At 39.3% G+C, this 17,769-nt stretch overlaps 1 protein-coding gene across 3 annotated transcripts in view; it reads left to right on the top strand.

Annotated features, from left to right (window-relative positions):
• Positions 1-13,486, top strand: part of phkb (phosphorylase kinase, beta) — a 102,335-nt gene extending 88,849 nt beyond the window's left edge. For 2 of the 3 annotated variants that reach the window (XM_005913092.2, XM_005913090.2), the window contains 12 exons: positions 60-150; positions 3,327-3,385; positions 3,620-3,782; positions 4,165-4,246; positions 4,479-4,536; positions 7,214-7,304; positions 8,495-8,700; positions 9,371-9,505; positions 9,895-10,024; positions 11,115-11,222; positions 11,394-11,534; positions 11,895-13,486. In XM_005913092.2, the coding sequence (XP_005913154.1) occupies positions 60-150; positions 3,327-3,385; positions 3,620-3,782; positions 4,165-4,246; positions 4,479-4,536; positions 7,214-7,304; positions 8,495-8,700; positions 9,371-9,505; positions 9,895-10,024; positions 11,115-11,222; positions 11,394-11,534; positions 11,895-12,032 (1,402 nt within the window). In that variant the 3' untranslated portion in view covers positions 12,033-13,486. Of the gene's footprint in view, positions 1-59; positions 151-3,326; positions 3,386-3,619; positions 3,783-4,164; positions 4,247-4,478; positions 4,537-4,876; positions 4,968-7,213; positions 7,305-8,494; positions 8,701-9,370; positions 9,506-9,894; positions 10,025-11,114; positions 11,223-11,393; positions 11,535-11,894 lie in introns of all 3 variants that reach the window. The other variant, XM_005913091.2, reaches the window with a different exon arrangement.
• The last annotated feature ends 4,283 nt before the right edge of the window (positions 13,487-17,769 follow it).

The raw sequence follows: 17,769 nt of genomic DNA, 5'->3' as shown, positions 1-17,769 counted from the left end.
GATACTTGTGATGAAAGGAGAGAGAGCTTATCACAATATTTTAACTTCTGTCTCATCAGAGGAAGCCGCTTTAACCCAGTCTTGGACATGCTGGCCTCATTCAAGAAGGGCAGCATCGGAGAAGTCAAAGTTCATGTTGACAGACTTCAGGTTTGTGGCTCTGGTTAATTATGTTTTTGTTTGCAGTGCAAATGTCAAAGATATGCTTTAATCAACACTTAAACAATCAAACTGGTCAACTAAATGAAAAAACCCACACAAAAGTCGAACATGACCTGCAGCACCGAAGCTTTCTACAGTAGTTGGATCCAGTTAGATCAAACAGATTTAATCCTGGTAACTCTCATTGCAAAGCGAGGGCGATCTCTGTCTGTGCCCATTAGAGACTATAGCAGGTAACTGTCTGGTGAATTCACAGTGAGGCCAGTGGGTATCGTGTGTTCTGCATCCTGCACACACTAATCAGGTAGCTTGCTCACCTAAACCAAATGGAGTCTTTCCACTTGAAACCTGAAATGGACTATGTCCACTTGAGGCACTGTGAACAATGACCTGAAATGGTTTTCCAACATGGCCTGGATTTTATGTGTGAAACAGCAAAAGCAATGTGAGGCAAGTTTCTTTGACACTGAGATACTAGCTACTATCTCTCCATCCATCCATTCGCTTCCGCTTATCCTTTTCAGGGTCGCGGGGGTTGCTGGAGCCTATCCCAGCTGGCATAGGGCGAGGAGCGGGGTACACCCTGGACAGGCTGCCAGTCTGTCATAGGGCTAACATAGCTAGCTACTCTCTAGTTTAATGTAATTGCTTTGACTGCATTTTGTAGTTATTCAAAATAATTCTTGTCAAAATATGAAATGTAACAAAAATAGACAGATACAGCAGCACATCATAAGCTGACATGATACTGAAACAGGATGGTAGATTTAGTGCTAGACACCAGTGAACATAAAAGGCTATTGCAGTTGATAGGATAGAATAGAATAGAATAGAATAGAATAGAATAGAATAGAATAGCCTTTATTGTCATTGTACAGAGTACAACGAAATTGGAGTGCCACTCCCTTGGTGCAAGTTTCAATAATAAATATAAATGTAAAATATAAAAAGTACAAAAAAAACCAATCGTAAGTACTCAAACAATAGTATGTACAATATATACAGGATAGCAGCATTAGTATAATGACAGTATGTGAATTCACAGTGAGGTGAATTCACAGTGAGGCCAGTGGGTATCGTGTGTTCTGCATCCTGCACACACTAATAGCTTGACTTTATTATGATTTTATTTCATAGGATTATATCTGAATACTTAAGAGAGGCCACTGGGCATGTATTTGGTTAGGTTTGGTTCTTCTTATGTGTTGAACACGTTGAATATATTTCATATCATATCATATCATATATTTCTACAACTAGAACCTCTCTTTCTTGTGTGATCATCAGAATGGGTCAATCCTACATTTAACTGATCAATCATGCTCTTAGATTCACATATTCTTACATTTCCAAGCAAGCACAGAATCAATATCACCACTACTTTTACTCCACTTTTGATTGTTTGCTTATTGTGGGGGCTGTTATAAAAGCAGCCGTAGAGACAGAAGTATACAGGCTGCTCCCTTCTTTTAGCTCAACAGATATTACAAATAAACTCTAAAATAAATGCACTGGTGTAATATAGCAAATGTTTTAATAATAAATAGTTGTCCAGGGCTTCCCCTCTGCCTTACAGTACAAACAAAAATTTCTCAGCCTTTAGGCTGGTGTTCCCCTTTATTTTAATAGCAGCACCAGTGTTCATCTGTGTGTGACCTTGGTCTGTGAAATTCAGTATGAAAACTATCATTGTTGGCTTGAGAAGGCTAAAGCTGCTTTGAGCTCTGAATGTTAAAAAAGGTGACTGGGACTGTGAGTGAAGGTTTTTTTATGGCTTGAATTTGGATGACAGCATGGAATTAAATGTTATATTTATAGAAGACAAGTCTTTTCCTTCTGTGTAGGTTTTGACCTACTCAGAGGTAAATAAAATTAAGTCTAAGTGCATAAATGAATAAATAAATGTGGCTTATTGGCGTTATGAAATGGATGAAACAAGTGTTACAAATGCTATGAAATAACCTCTGCCTATATGGTTCATCATTAGTCAGTGTTCAGTAGATGTTGCAGTGCCTACAATCCGAAGAAGAGTCAGGACCATAAAGCATATTCAAAGTAAAATCAGATTATATTTTTTTCTTATTTGCTAGATTTTGAGTACTTCTGGTAGCTCAGGAGGTAGAGCAGCTTGTCCACTAATTGGATGGTTATTGGACCAACCCTTGGCATCATTGGACAAGATAGTGAATGCTTAATTAGCCCTTATGCATCCGTCAGAGTGCAGATGTGTATGTGTGATTGTTATAAAGGGATAGAAAAAAGCTGCTTTATTTTGCTGGTGCCTTGTCCATATTATATCTCAATTTGGTGCATCATTGAAATCTTCGTAGGGCTATTCCCAAATTTACAGTTAACCTTAAAGCTAACCTGTAGATCATCCTCAGTTTTAACTGCATGGTTCAAATATGTCTACATTGAATGATTTTGAACACAGTATTCATGATTTCAAAAACCCAGAAAATTAGGCCAAGGTAGAACCAGGATTATTTGCACACTGGTAACTTTGTAAAGTTTATGACAGTTTTCTAACTTAAACTTCACTTCCAGTGTGTTTGTGGTGTTCAGCAGAGACTTCCTCATATGATCCTTTCTTTTTCTTTTTTTGCTTTCAAGTTTTTCCTTCCCTTTGCCTATTTGCCATTCGCAACACAGCTAACTCCTACAGCTTTGAAACATTTGCTCTTCATCATCTCATTGTTATGGGGAGCAGGATGGCTCCTCTCCTACGCCTCTTATTTTTGTTTTGGAGTTAACTTCAGTTGGAATGGCTAATATCACATTTAGACCACAGGAGAAAGGCAAACCGAACTGCACTCCTACACAGCTATGCTTTTAAAATGCTCAAACTTTTATCATCGCATTACCGTGTAAGACACTCACTTGTCACTGCAACAGTACACATTTGTAAAATTTGTAAGCGTGAACTTGGTGCACACCTTACTACTCCATTTGTTATCTGGTACAAACTGCATTATTTAAACGGTTGTTTTGTAAACCGAGTCACCCGACAAACTTCCCCTCTGGGATCTACGCAGCTCCTGAGTAGGCTTTTAGAAGTACTTTGTCAGTGCAGTACTGCAGAATCTCTTGAATGCTAAATTCACCAAAAAAAAAAAGTCACTTGACAATTTCTTTGATGTGCACTTTCCTTATCAATCATTTAGACCCTGATATCTGGGGCATTTGTGGAGCAACTGGACTTCCTGCGTATCAACGAAGCAGAGTAAGACTCCCTCTAGTGTTTATGCTCCCTTTGACAGATGTCAGTGTTTTTGCCATAATTACTGCATAAATCAAAGTGTCTAAGTGATACCAGCTTTATTTTCATTTACTGCTTTAAATGTGAAAGCAAAGCTGCAGCTGATGCAAAAAATATAATTTGTGTGTGTGTGTGTGTGTGTGTGTGTGTGTGTGTGTGTGTGCGTGTGTGTGTGTGTGTGTGTGTGTGTGTGAACAGGATCCCAGAGTTTAAAAGCTTTGAGGAGCTGGAGCTGCCTAAGCACTCCAAGGTGAAAAGACAAACAAGCACGCCCAACGTCTCCGACCTGGAGCAGCAGCCTGAGATCAATGTGGACGAGTGGCAGAACAAGTCCACCAATGAGATCATTCAGAAGTTCCATGTGAGTTGTTCAAAAAGTACCCAAAAATAACACATTCTCTTAACTAAAGAGAACTGTGAGTAAAATGGGCAGGGCATAAACTTTTCCTCACTGTTGTCGCTATAGCTGCTAATTAAATGGTAATCTTTTATCCGAACAGCATTACCAAGACTGGCAGAAGCCCCTCCAGCTCTTCCTTTTATGCCATGTCTGACTTAATCAGTGTCGTGCCTGTTGTCACTGATGCATGCTCAGCTTTGTTCCCCCCGGGGTCTTTGCCTCTGCTTTCCCAGAACAGAGCCCTACTGTCAAACAGAAATGATCTTGGCTGAAATGTTTAACTATACTGTTTTTGTATGGAAGGCTCATCATCCCTTTCATCTGAATGTGTATCATTGTAAAGGACTGTGACTGCTTGGCAAGTCAGGCTCAGCTTGCTAGCATCCTTCTGAGGAGAGAAGGATCTGACTTCCTTGCCAAAGATGGTAAGCACTTGCATTGTGAGCTAGAGAGCAACTAAAAGCTGTACTTTCACAAATTAACAGCAAATCTGTTTAAATTGAGGAATTTCCACTTCCCAGTTTTGCCTGACATTATCTAAACTGTTTTCTACCTTAAAAATTGATGCATTCATCAGTTACATCTTATTAATTTAAATACAACTCTGTTTCTCTTTGAAGTTTTTTTTAGCGTCTGAACGTTTTGTTGTAATTATAGAGAACATGATGGAAGAATTGGAGAGAATCTACAGAAGAGCTGGCAGCCGAAAACTTTGGTCTGATATTCTCACACACGCACACACACACACATGCACGATTAAAATCTGTTCATAGACCTTTTTGCAGCAGTTCAGCCTTCTGTTCCTACATTTCTTTGGATTACATTATATTTGTCCTGATTTGATTTTCGGTTTTTGCCTTTGCTAACATTCTTCGTGTGTGTGTAATAAAAGAACTTGGAATGGAGTTTGAAAATTGAATGAGATGTGAACTATATGAGGATTTTTCTCTGTACTTTTGCGAGGGTTCTTTTAAGCAGTTGCTTGTATATAGACCTGTTGTGTAATCTTCATAAACACTTCAAAATAACTGTCATTTAATCTGGCTGAACTGTAGGCTGGCAGTGCGCCATGCTGCAGCTATTACCAAGAAGTTTGCCAGCTCTATAGCTCCTCACATCACCACAATCCTGGTGCATGGGAAACAGGTAATGTTCAGGCAGAGATGGAGTCAAGTCCGTGCATGAGTAGCACCGGTTAATTGGCTAGCTTGCTGTCGAAAAAGCTTTCCTAGAACTGTGTGAGGTTCAGCCCATCCACACTTTGGATTCTTCTTAGGCAGGTCATTTAGAGGTGTGAAAGAAAACATTAAACTGAATTTGGAGTTCATTCTTTTTTAAACAAGTTCAATAAATATGCATAAAATTTATACAATGCTTACAATATGTGAACATAAGCAGTGGCCACTTAATGCCCCTAGAGTTATCTAGCTATTAGAGATGTGTTTAAAAGAATAAGATTTAGCATCTTAGTGTTATTTAATTGACTAGCAGGTGTTGGAAAAACACTAATAGGCTAATATCTTAGCATATCAAGGAGATAAACGTATTCCTAGTGAAACCACTGGGGTTAGAAATATAGAACATAGCTAACTCTCACACAGTCGTCAGTTTGGATGAGGCAGCTTTGCCAAGCTAGCAGGCGCCTTGACACAGATCTGTACGGGCTTTCTCTCTCCATTAACCATTACAGTGGCTCGCCCTTCACTTCTGCTGTTTTGATATACATATATAATTTATTTTTTAGCATCACATGTTTCTCTAAAGCTGGCTGTATACTGCAAATGAAACAGAATTTGACTTGTAGCCACAGGTCCAATTTATTTGTTTGCTAGATGAAAGTGCTTCATAGCTACTGCGGGAGCCGGCAACACACATAATGTAATATTAGAACAAATGTGACATAAAATTTGTGGAATACATAACTGAGCCAAATTGACTGCCTTTTTCTGTGTCTGTTGTTAGATCTTGCACAACAGATGCACAGAAGGCATTCAGTAATTTTTGAAATAATATACGGGTCTTCTAAGGCAATGATATGGGTAAATGAAAACATCAAATCAGGGTACAGTGTTTTATGTTGTCAAGAAATCTCTGCATTTCTCTTTTTGATCTTTGTCTATAAAACTGCCAAAATTCTTTTTTGTTTGTGGTGTACTGCTGGCCTGTCTCACAAAAAACTGACCAAATACTACAAATGGTTGTCACAACTTGTGAGCTTTTGTTCCCCTCGGTGTTTTTATTTGATTTTGTATCCGGTTGCCTGAAATGACAACTTTTATTGTATGCTGTTTTTTGTTAATTAATAGGATTTTAGCATAAAGAAATTTGATTATGCTGTCAAGTTTAAAAAAAAAATTGTCTGCAGGCAGGTTTTCAGCTTGCTGGCAAATGGCATCAATACTCAGTTCAATTTACTTTCTCATTTACCTAACATGGGCCAGGAAGTGAAGCTTGAAATAGGTTCCCCAACAAAGCATCGGTGGATTGACACCACATCATGCCTTCTAAATGTTAAAGCTTTGTTACCTTTTTTATTCATTGTATTCAAGATGTGCCCTTGTATTTCTGCAGGTTTAAGCACTGAATAACTCTACAGATACACACACACACACACGCTTTCACACAGAAACACACACAAAAAAGATATTCGCAGCATATAATAAGAGGAGGTTGTGTTTCAGCTGATTATATCGATGCCCCCCATTAATTAAGTATTCCATGTGTTCCCTGCTTCTGTGTTGTGGATGTGTGTCGATAGCAGGCTTGGTTGTGGGCTACCATGTGAAGATTTGTGTACAGTTTGTGTGCTGATTTTTTCCTCATAGGATTCCTGCAGGCCCGAGGAGGCAGTTTGAAGGTTGCGCTGAATCCTGAACAATGCAATCAGAAATTAGTGAACATTAAAATATTTTAGGAGATGACAAACTTTTAGATGTTATTTATAGGGACACATTTTCTAGTCATGTGTTTGATTTTTAGATTTAGATTTAGATTGGTTATTTATGGTTGGTTTACACAGCTTGTGTATGTATGTGTAGCTGTATATATCCACACGTGTGTGTGTGTGTGTGTGTGTGTGTGTGTGTGTGTGTGTGTGTGTGTGTGTGTGGGTGAATTGTGTTGCTTACATTGTTGAGATATACATTGCTGTGCTTGAGAGTCACCATCTACCAGAACCAAATTCCTTGTATGTGTCTGTGCATATACATGGCCAATGAATGCGATTCTGATTCTGATTTAATACTTTAAAGAGTATTTAATCAAATATTGGACGAATTGCAATGATTATAAATTTATTTTTTTAAACTTTAATTAAATGAGGCTGCAGTCTTAGCTGTTAGTCATTATTTGTCGTGGTGTAAAGAATGTTCTTGTGTCTTTTCGCCCACTAGGTCTGTTGTCCGTCTTGCTGCCAGTCTGTTATCTAAGCTAGTGGACAGCCTTGCCCCCAGTATTACTAGTGTTTTAGTGCATGGCAAGCAGGTAAGTGGACACACAGACTGCAGGGCCTGATTAGTGACAATCCTTTCGGCAAATTATGTCTGAAAAAAATGTTGGTGGCATGTTGGGATAATAATTTTAATGTTCACTGATTAGGAAAAAAATTACCCAAAGTTGAAATATTTGGTTTAAAGCTCCTCAAGCTGTCGTCCTGTGGGAATTGCTTAGGCCAGCTGCATGCTCATATCAATCATCACAGCTCGCCTCCATTGTGTGTCCATATAAGCTGTAGTTATAGTAGTGCTGCTGGTGTGACTACCATAGAGTCCTAATCTGCACCGTGTCTAGACACACTCCATATGCCAATTGATATATTGTGACCTGTGAATTTGCCTGATGCCACTCCCTCACGCTGGATGAGTTTCGGCGCATCATTTTCTGTCAAGTGTTATTCAGAGATTAGCCTCCTCTCAAGAGTGTCAGTTATCTTGCCTCATTTTTACCCTTCTGAGCAGTTTTAGGCATTTCATTATGCTCAAGTAGCTCAAGGTGTGAATCTGCATATAGATTGCCTACCGGAGGGAATGCTCCTCTCAACATGATTGGAAAAGCTGATTTAAAATTTGAGACGCCTGTGTTCCTCTGCTTACAATAACAGCTCAGTTGGAAAAAATAAGAGGCACCACCCCATTTAAGTCAATTCTGACTTGAGTTTTGATTAAATTTCTCGTCGTTATTGAAATCCAACAAAGCATTCCCCTTGAATTTAAACTCGGCTGTACCCAAACTTTATTTCCAGCTTGTCTTCTTTGTACTCAGTTCGAATCCATTTAGATGTATAGATGAAAGATACATCTCAGTGCTAGATTTCATCAGCTGAAGACGAGAGTAAAAGCGTGTCCTCTCATCAGTTAGACTGCTGAGGTGTAATTTTCTTGAGATGGCTTCAGAAGAAACAAATACAAAAGTGGAATCTTGAGATCTGTAATTTTTCCTACTCACTTTTATGTGACTCTGAGAGAGGAGGCCAATTTTAGATTGATGGAAAAAGGATCCTTGTAAGAATTACACCTTAGAAAAGTACTGCGCTCATGCTCGCCTCTGCACATACACACTTTTGCAGATTTGCCGGACTGCAAAACTTTCTAACCAACGTGATGTTTGCTTGTTTTACTGTCTGTGTGTGTCTGTGTGTACATATGTGTGTCTGTGGTGTTTCATGTGATTACCAGGTGACCCTTGGTCTATTTGGGCACGAGGAAGAAGTGATCTCTAACCCACTGTCTCCAGGGGTGATCCAGGGCATCATCTACAGCAAATGCTCCCCTTATGGTGGGGAGCGGGAGGCTGTTCTGCAGCAAGAGATGGTCATCCACATCGGATGCATTATCTCCAACAACCCTGAGCTGTTCAGTGGCATGATCAAGATCAGAGTCGGGTAACCCAAGTGTATTTAGTGAAGCTAGATGAATTTGTGCAGGATGGGGCAGCTGTAATTCTTCCCTCCCTGCTGTTCATTCTAGTACAAACTATAGAAAGAAGCCTTCATGTTAGCTAATCAAAGCAGTAATAGCAGCACAAGGTGACACGTTTGATCAAGAAATTACTTAATATTAGTTATTTTTGGACATATCCATTATTTCTCAGACCAAGGCTGTGACATATAAAAACTTTACAAAAACACTGGAGAGCACAAGAAGGTGGCATTGTAAATAAGTTAAGCAAGCTGTAAAAAATGGCTTCTCACAAGGGACACAGTCAGAAATTATGCGTTGTTTTCCAGCTCATTAAAATGAAAAAGCACATGTACCTGTGGCAGATTTGACTTCATCCTTGTTTTGTTTTTTTTAAACCTTTGAATTATCTGTATCCTGTGTGTGAGCATGAATAAAACCCTGTGAAGGTGTAATCACAGCAGACTAAAAAGGCAATTTTTTTACCTGTGCACTTGACTATTGTCTGCAGTTACACTAAACAGTGATGGATTAGAACTTATTTTATCAGTTATATAAGTGTGAATTTATCCCTAAGTGATCATATTGATGTGAGCTGTGCAGGGCTCAGTGCCACCGTTGATAACAGCACGTGTGTATTATGTGGACTTCCAGATGGATTGTCCAGGCTATGAAACATGAACTGAAGATCGTGGCAGGAGACATGCCACCCCAGGACATCTACCAGCTCTCCCCCAGCGACATCAAGCAGCTTCTGCTGGACGTGCTGCAGCCGCAGCACACTGGCAGGTATTCTCTCTCTTTCACTCACACACGAACACGCATCGCACAAACACACATTATCGCACTTTATCAAGAGCGTTATCCATGCTTTCTCCATACATTAACTCACAGATCTGCCTTTGAAGATGCTGTGTCTTTATCTTAATGCCTCTACTTTTTGTATAATCTTTTTGACTTTAATTATTTTATCTTCTTTCTTGTCTACATTCATATCTTATTATCTGCGGCTGCCACAACCCAATTTCCCCTTGGCAATTATGAAAATCTTATCTTATCTCATCTGATCTAATACACACCAGCTCACAGACAATTTTCCTTTGGCACAAAGGCTGGCATCCTCATATTTTGCCTGTTACTAAGATGTGTTCAGCAGTTTCTTCCTCGTTTCGCCTCAGGTCTTGGCTGAACAAGCGTCAGATCGATGGCTCTCTGAACAGGACCCCTTTGGGCTTTTATGATCGTGTGTGGCAGATCCTGGAGAGGACCCCAAATGGTATTGTGGTAGCTGGGAACCACCTACCACAGGTACCCGCCTACCCCCACTTTGCTGCTAGATAATTACTCTGACCCATGCTGATTAATGATGACACTGTGTGTTGTGTGCTGTAAAAGAACCACTTTTTTTTTTTGTGGAAAATTTCTGTAGGCCAGAAATTCTTTTTTGGTAAATCATTAATATGTTTGCATATGCAGACATGACTCCCATGAAGAAATACAGAATAAGTACTTGTGCATAAGCCTTTTAATGAAACCCTTAATTGACTAAACCAACTTTAACTGTTGGTAAAGTAACTACTTTTAAAGTCTCGATAATGCTCATATGACCGCCACATGGATAGTTGCTCTGCTAAAATGTGGAAACAATGGAAATGACGACGGCTTTCTGCACAAATGTTCTGCTTGACATGTAGTAGTTAGTAGTTTTTACTCCATTTGTGAAAATGTGCCTTGCCTCCTAACAGGCTTCACTGCAGGTTATAGCCCTTTGGCTCCACTGTGGCCTGAAATCTAAAGCACGTAGACACCACCACATATGGAGTTTGCTCCCCTGAGATGCATTGACAGACATTTTATGGCAGGCATTTTATTGCAGCCACCTTTAGCTGCTGCTTGTTTGGGAGTAAAGACCTGTAAAGTCTGTACACAAGCAGAATCCATGCAGTTCCCATGCATACTTAACGAAATGTGAATTAGCACTGCCATCAGTAATTATGGACTAGAACCTTCATAAATATGGTGATGTCTGGACTTCTGGAGTCATTCACAGATTTTCTGTGAAGAATTATTTATAACTGCTGGTTGTTTGGTCAGTAGATTCAGTTAGTGTGACTTGATTAGCTATTTCTGCTCACAGTGTTTTAACATTATTTAAAATACAACAGGTTCATGTTATTGTGAAGTGTTTCTAGCTTAATTTGTTGAAATACATGGAAGAGTAAAGCTTTAACAAGCAACACAAACTTTTTTGATGTCTACAGTAGGTCTCATGTATACTGTAGCACTGCAGCATGACCATATTTTGCTGGTCGCAAACATGCAAAGACATGTTCCATTACATTTTTTTTCTCCCATTAATCACATTTATCTCATCTCCTATATCCTCATCTCTTTGCAGCAACCCACGTTGTCTGACATGACCATGTATGAGATGAATTTCTCCCTGCTGGTGGAGGACACGCTGAAGAACATTGTTCTGCCCGAGTACAGACAAATCATAGTGGAGGTAAACAGGCCCGTTCATCAGCACCAACAAATAGAATCAAAGTATTGAAGGATTTTACTCATCCTGGTATCGACTGTTCCTGTGGTTTACAATGATTAGATTTCAGTAATTTTGAGACTGTCTTCATTGTTATTAATATTAACGTCTTGCCCTCGCTCCGGTTGCTCATAGTTGCTGATGGTGGTGTCCATAGTTCTGGAGAGGAACCCGGAGTTGGAATTCAGTGAAAAGGTGGATCTGGACAATCTGGTGAAGGAAGCCTTCAGCGATTTCCAGAGAGATCGCAGCCGCTTTGAAGGAATGGAGAAACAGGTAATGTGTCTCAACCTTAGGGTGACCTGTAATATACTTTCTTTTTCCTCTTTAAATGTGACCTTAGTGTCTACCACAAAATTGTAACATCACCTTCTTAAATTGATCCTCTAAAATCTTTTATCTTCTGTTCCAGTTATATTAAGGTGGGTTTAATTTAATTAAATTGTTGAAGGGTTAACACTGACATTTTCCAATTCATTAGAGTCTTATTACATTTGTCAGATTTAATCCTGTTGATTTTTTTCCTCCTTTATTGCATCTAATTCATGAACAGCCTCTTCGTACTTGCAGACTCGTTGGTTTAGGTACTTTTTAAAGACATATTTTATCATCTGACCCTGACTTTACTTGTCCCAGGATGACATGGAGGAATTCTACAACACACCACCAGTGGGAAAGAGAGGCACCTCCAGCTACTTGACCAAGGCTGTTGTGATCCAGTTGCTGCAGGGGGATGTTAAGCCCTGCAAGGATGACCCATGCACTGTTAGTTAAATTATGAGCTTTTTTAGCCCAATACCAGTTGAAAACAGTGGACTGTCCCCCATTCTTGATATGCATTATAATGCATTATATGCATAACTTCAGTCTTCAGCAGTACCACTTTAGCAAGCTATTTTTTTCAGAGATTAGCATGTCTGCAGTTTGCTCAAGGAAATAAAAATAGCTATAAAAATAAAATTGTAATCATTAGGGATAATTCTAAAGTAGATCATGTGTTCTCTTTGTTTTAGCGATACAAATTTGTGTGTTACTTGTCCAGAACAGAAGTGTTTATCTAGAGACTATTTATCTTATATCTTTACATTTTACTCATAACTAGCTAATGTCACCACACAACTAGCTAGCTCTTTTTCCCTGCTATCTGAATGTTTTTGATTAGCATATCTGCACTTTGTTTTGCAATTCATATACTGTACATCCAGGAGACTTGGCTTAACTCAGCATCTACATTCTGGTCTGCAAGAGAGAAATTGTTTATCACAAAGCTTGAACTGTTTGTTGAACTATTACTTTATGATTTTTGTTGTTGGTGCTGAGAAATTGGTTTTAAATTCTGTGCATTCTAGCTGTCAGCTATGTCAGAAATTATACTTCAGTGAGCTGTGCTAAGTAACAGCTGTGCAATACATTGTAGGTCACCAGCAATAACTTGTAGATGTTACATAGAAGTTTCAAGGTCATACTATATCAGGAGAAAGGTGGTTCTTACACTGGTGAATTTGATTCCCTGGACATCATGTGACTTATCATGCAAAGCAGAGGGCAGTAACTTCTGTCTTTATTTCATATATGGTTCATCCAAAATGTAGCAGTCTCGATCAAAATGCAGCATAGCCTTGTTAACAGGCTGGCTCTGGCTCTTTGGCATTAGAAACACATTAGAAATGTGTGCACACATTCTAAAATGTCTTTCTTTTTAATTTAGTGAATTACATAAAATTTAGAAATGTAGAATTCAAAATACGAACAAAGTTAGGTGTTTGCTGTACTCTTAAAGGAACTCTGTGTCCTCTTATTTTTGTGCATGCAGAGAATACGCATGACAATAGGTACTGTTAGCATAACAATTGTGAGGGTTTCTCTCAGTATTACAGGTCACAAAACAGAGCTTTTGCGAGGCCTTTTTTCTCCACAATAGTCCTCTTTTTGACAATGAGTACTGCTCATCCAAAGTCCGGGGACTGAGCCTCCCTAAGAAACTGATGTTTTGTTAAACGTGGGAAACAGAAAAGATTTCTGCCATCCTTAACTAGAAATGATAAGGCTCCCTTTGACTTATTTTAAAGCGTGCCTCTTTGAATATCATCACTGTGATGAATCTGCCCAACCTCGTCATGGTCTGTTTGAGTGTGTCGGTGTGTGTTCTTTGCCTCTGTCATTCAAAAGGAGTATTTTTAACTCCAAACTGTGGTTTGAAAGAATAAAGTTATCACAAAAACTACAAACATTTTTCTCTCTGTGACTTCCTGTTGTGAATTGTGCTTGTGAATGAGTAAAGAGGCCAAATGTCACTTCCAACCCCTTTGATTCTAAATATATAATTACTTTACATGAAGCTAAAATCTCATGTTTCTTATAAAACTGCAGCAGAAATGGAGTGTAACTGATATCCCCGAGGGGGTGTGTTTGGCATTGTGCTGCATCCTACCAGTTACACCCCCTCATGTTGACTGAACCCCTTATCAATCTGCATCTCAGCACTGAGTCTGCGTGAGCTGCTGTCTTGCAACACTGACTGACAGGCAGACAGGGTGGAAAAAGCCAGAGAAGATAAATGAGCTCTGCCTCATACTCGATATATTCAAGTCGACTCTGGTGAGAAGAGCTTTTGCCTGTCTTGTTGAATGAATGTTTTCCACATCGAGGCAAATCCAAAAGGAATCCCTAAGCATTAATTTAAACAAGTAACCTCAAGAAGGCTTTTCATTTCTTCCCAATTAGTTAAACACTTTGGGATGTATGATAAAGAGCCGTGCTTTCATTGAGAAAGGAGCTCTCCTTTCAAACACCAGGGAACGCCACTCATAAATAGATTACCATTCAGGCATTATGTCCTATTTTCTCATGGCCTGAATCATAAATAAGATAATATTGAGGGAAAAAAAGCCTTTCTTGTATTGAAAACTAAATCATACTAGAGAGCGTTGAGATGCAGCTCAGTAATATTGTACAGATGTACCGCTGAAGTCTCAAACTGATGCACCATCGGTCCACTAGAATGCAGCAGAGTCCAAGAAATGCAATTCATATAGTTTCAGTTATATTTCAAAGGTCCAACTTTCTTACCAACTTACCAAAGTAATGTCAAAATATATTAATGATCAAAAGAAGTCCATGAAGCAAGGAGCTGTTATGCAGCACTTTGTTTTACATTATATTTAATATTAATTTGTGTTTTCAAATCACATTGTGGACTCCATTAAATGTCTCCTACATAAAAACCTTTGAATCAAGGAGCTTTTGTGTTCGTTCTTTTGCTTTTGCTTTTTTTGCTCTCTGATCAAAGGGTACACATGGTGAGAGCAGTCAGAGGGCCTTTTAACTTGTCCACTAGGGGAGAAATGCAAAAAAGTGGGAACTGGCGAGTTCCCTAGTGTTTGGCTGAATGGAAACAAACAAGATGGGACATTAGCAACCAACAGTGAGCAATCCAAATATGAGGGGCTTTTCATGCCAGAACTAAAGCAAATGAAATCAAAAGAGTGTTTCAACTGATTATTAGATTAGAGTAAATGAATAATTACGAACTGGTGTGAATTTGAAACACCACTTCTAAATTACAGTGTGGTCATGCAGTGATTCTTTGAGGGAAAGAAGAGCGTTTTGCTGGTAGATAAATGAAGTGCATATGAGGAGGCATTTCATCATAAATATATCTCTCCAGTCATATTCATGTCATTATATCCACACACATCCCACAGAACAGCAGCCATACATTTCTCTGGAAATGTGTTGTCATCATGGTGAGCATAATCGCAGATGACAAACCCACATGGTGTGCTCTGACTGACTGTTGAAACAGAGGAACTTCATCCCATAGCGGTGAGCACAACATTCCCACATCTATATCTCTATCACACCTCCTGCTATAATACAGCAGGACATCTGCCTGCCTTCTCCCTTGCTGCTATCTGGTTTGATATGTGAGCGAAAGCCTGACTGTAGATAAAATGCTGCTATGATGTGTTTAGTCTGCAGGCAGCCAACTACAGGAGAATTTATACAGCTGTTCCCACAGGTGGTTGTCATCCATATATAATCTACACCACATCAACAAAACTGCCTTAATATTGTGTAGGTACCCTCATGCTACCCAAACATCTCTGATCCAGTTTCCCGTGAAGTCTGGCATTGGGATGATAAAATGGATTTCTTTGGTTCCTGTAGGTTACGGGGTAAGGCCTCCATGGACTGGGCTTGTATCATTGTCTCTTTGGGTTTGGATTTGGGGTGAATGTCTGCAATTTCCTCCTCATCCTGTTTCTGAGCAGTTTTTGTGGTGTGGTGAAGTGTGTTGTCACTTTGCACGAGACTGTTTTCATTGCAGAGTGTCATAGAAATGTGTAGATCTGATCTTTTCACAACTCGGTTCATTATGTGACCTCTTGGTTAAAAGCAGTGTCCACAACTGCTGTAGATACCCAGGTGTCATGCTCACCAGAAATAATAAAACATTGTTGATATATTTCTGCATTGCCAGGCAACTGGGGTGCTCTGTGAGTTGGTTTCAGGACAGTTTGGTAATAAGAGTGAGCATCCAGTGAAAACTGCACAATGCCCTCTTGCAGATCTTCATTTGGGTCAAGCTGAAATAGGTTTCAAGGAATAACCTCTCATCTGATTTTCTGCAAGTTTGTCTAGGGTATATATGCTGTGGTATGTTGCATTTGTTCCTGTTACATCCTTTACTCTAAAAATAACTAAAGTTAAATAAACCATATGCTAACAGCATTCATCTCAAAGTCCCGGTATACCCATAAGGCCTCATGTATAAATGCATTTGTATTCTGACCGCCTGCAGTATTGTATCAAAAATCCCCTCTGGCTCAGAAAGTATTTTCCAATAGAAACATTAAAGAGAATCCTACAATGGCAAGCAAGGTCAGTTTTGACTCTTTGTATTACATTTTTTTTATCTATGCAAGGGGAAGACTTTCCCAGAGTGTAGAAAAGTGATTTTTTTATACCTATGTGCCAAGCAACATTGTAGATAAGGTATTTGCATGAGAAATGTCAATGGACACATACAATGGGCCTTCAAGCTGATATCTAGAAAATCATTTTTAAGGCTTATGCACCAAATGAAAACATTTCATTTGAGTGAGTGGTTTGAATCCACTTTTCAGTTTGTGCAAAATTTGCCTGCCTGAGACTCTAGGGGAAAAAATGTTCGAATGGAAGAATGAAGAACCAGAAGTGGTGGAAAAGGGTAAGATGCAATGATGATTAAAATTTGGAAATACCTGCACACACTGTCAGTCAGTCTTCCCTGGGAGGCTTTCATAAAGCTGCACTTTATGGTGCAACCCCCCCCACTCTGTAAAGACTATAAAAGCGAGAGCTACTGAAACTTTGCTTAGTTCCTGTACAGTAAGTGGATTTTTATATTTCTATCGCTGTTTTCAGAAAATTACAGAAATTGTCAGAAAGAATGCGCTCAATACTGGGATCAGGGAGGAGGACTGTGGATTGAGAAATTTAAAGCAGTTATATGTTGATCCCCTTTTACTTTCAGAACTGCCCTAATTCATAAAACTATAGATTCAGCAAGGTTTTAAGATTTTGGTCCATATTGACATGACAGTATCACATAGTTGCTGCAGATTTCTGTGCTGCACCTACATGATACGAATCTGTCATTTTGCCACATCCCAAAGGTGCTCAGTTGGATTGAGACCTAGTGATTGTCGAGCACAGTGAACTCAGTCATGTCCATGTTCAAGAAACCATTTTGATATTATTTGAGCATCAAGACACATCTGACCAGGCAACATGTTTCTAATCTTCTGTTGTCTAATGTTGGTGATCCTGTGACAATCAGCCTCAATTTCCTGTTTTTAGTTGACTGGAGTGTCACCTGGTGTGATCTTCTGCTGCTGTAGCACATCTGCTTCAAGGATTAATATGTTGTGCATTTGCAGATACTTTTCTGCATACCCTTGTTGTAAAGAGGGGTTTTATGGGTCTTGAAGAATTGTCTGGTCACGTCGCTCTGATATCTGTCATCAGAAAGGCATTGATACTCAGTGGATAGTTGCTCTTTTCTGGACTATTCTCTTTAAGTCCTAGAGATGGCTGTGAGTGAAAATCCCAGTAGATCAGCAGTTTCTGAAATACTCGGACCAACCGCGCACATGTTCAAAGTCACTTAAAAGACTTTTCTTGCCCATTCTGATGTTTCAGATACTTCAGCGGGTCATTGTAACCATGTCTACATGACTAAATGCACAGATTTTTCTGCCATGTGATTGGCTGAGATTAGATTAACAAGCAATTGAACAGCTATACATAATAAAGTAGGCAGTGAGTATGTTCCCTGTAAGGCAGGGGACAGCAGTGTATCAGGGTTCTTTTTCTGAAGCTGTTTGCTCGCGTTATGACACACTGATGCTGCTGCAGTCTCATAACTCAGCATCTGTCATCAATAACGCCAAGGTGACACATATCTATCAATATTTCATATTAGGGCTGGCAGCGAGCCTAGACACACAGAGAACAGCACTGGCAC

This window comes from Haplochromis burtoni, unplaced genomic scaffold (assembly GCF_018398535.1).
Source record: "Haplochromis burtoni strain Fernald_Lab_line unplaced genomic scaffold, NCSU_Asbu1 Contig_2, whole genome shotgun sequence".
Lineage (NCBI taxonomy): Eukaryota > Metazoa > Chordata > Actinopteri > Cichliformes > Cichlidae > Haplochromis > Haplochromis burtoni.
The sequence above is the reverse complement of the archived record's forward strand: the minus strand, read 5'-3'. Positions and strand labels throughout refer to the sequence as shown.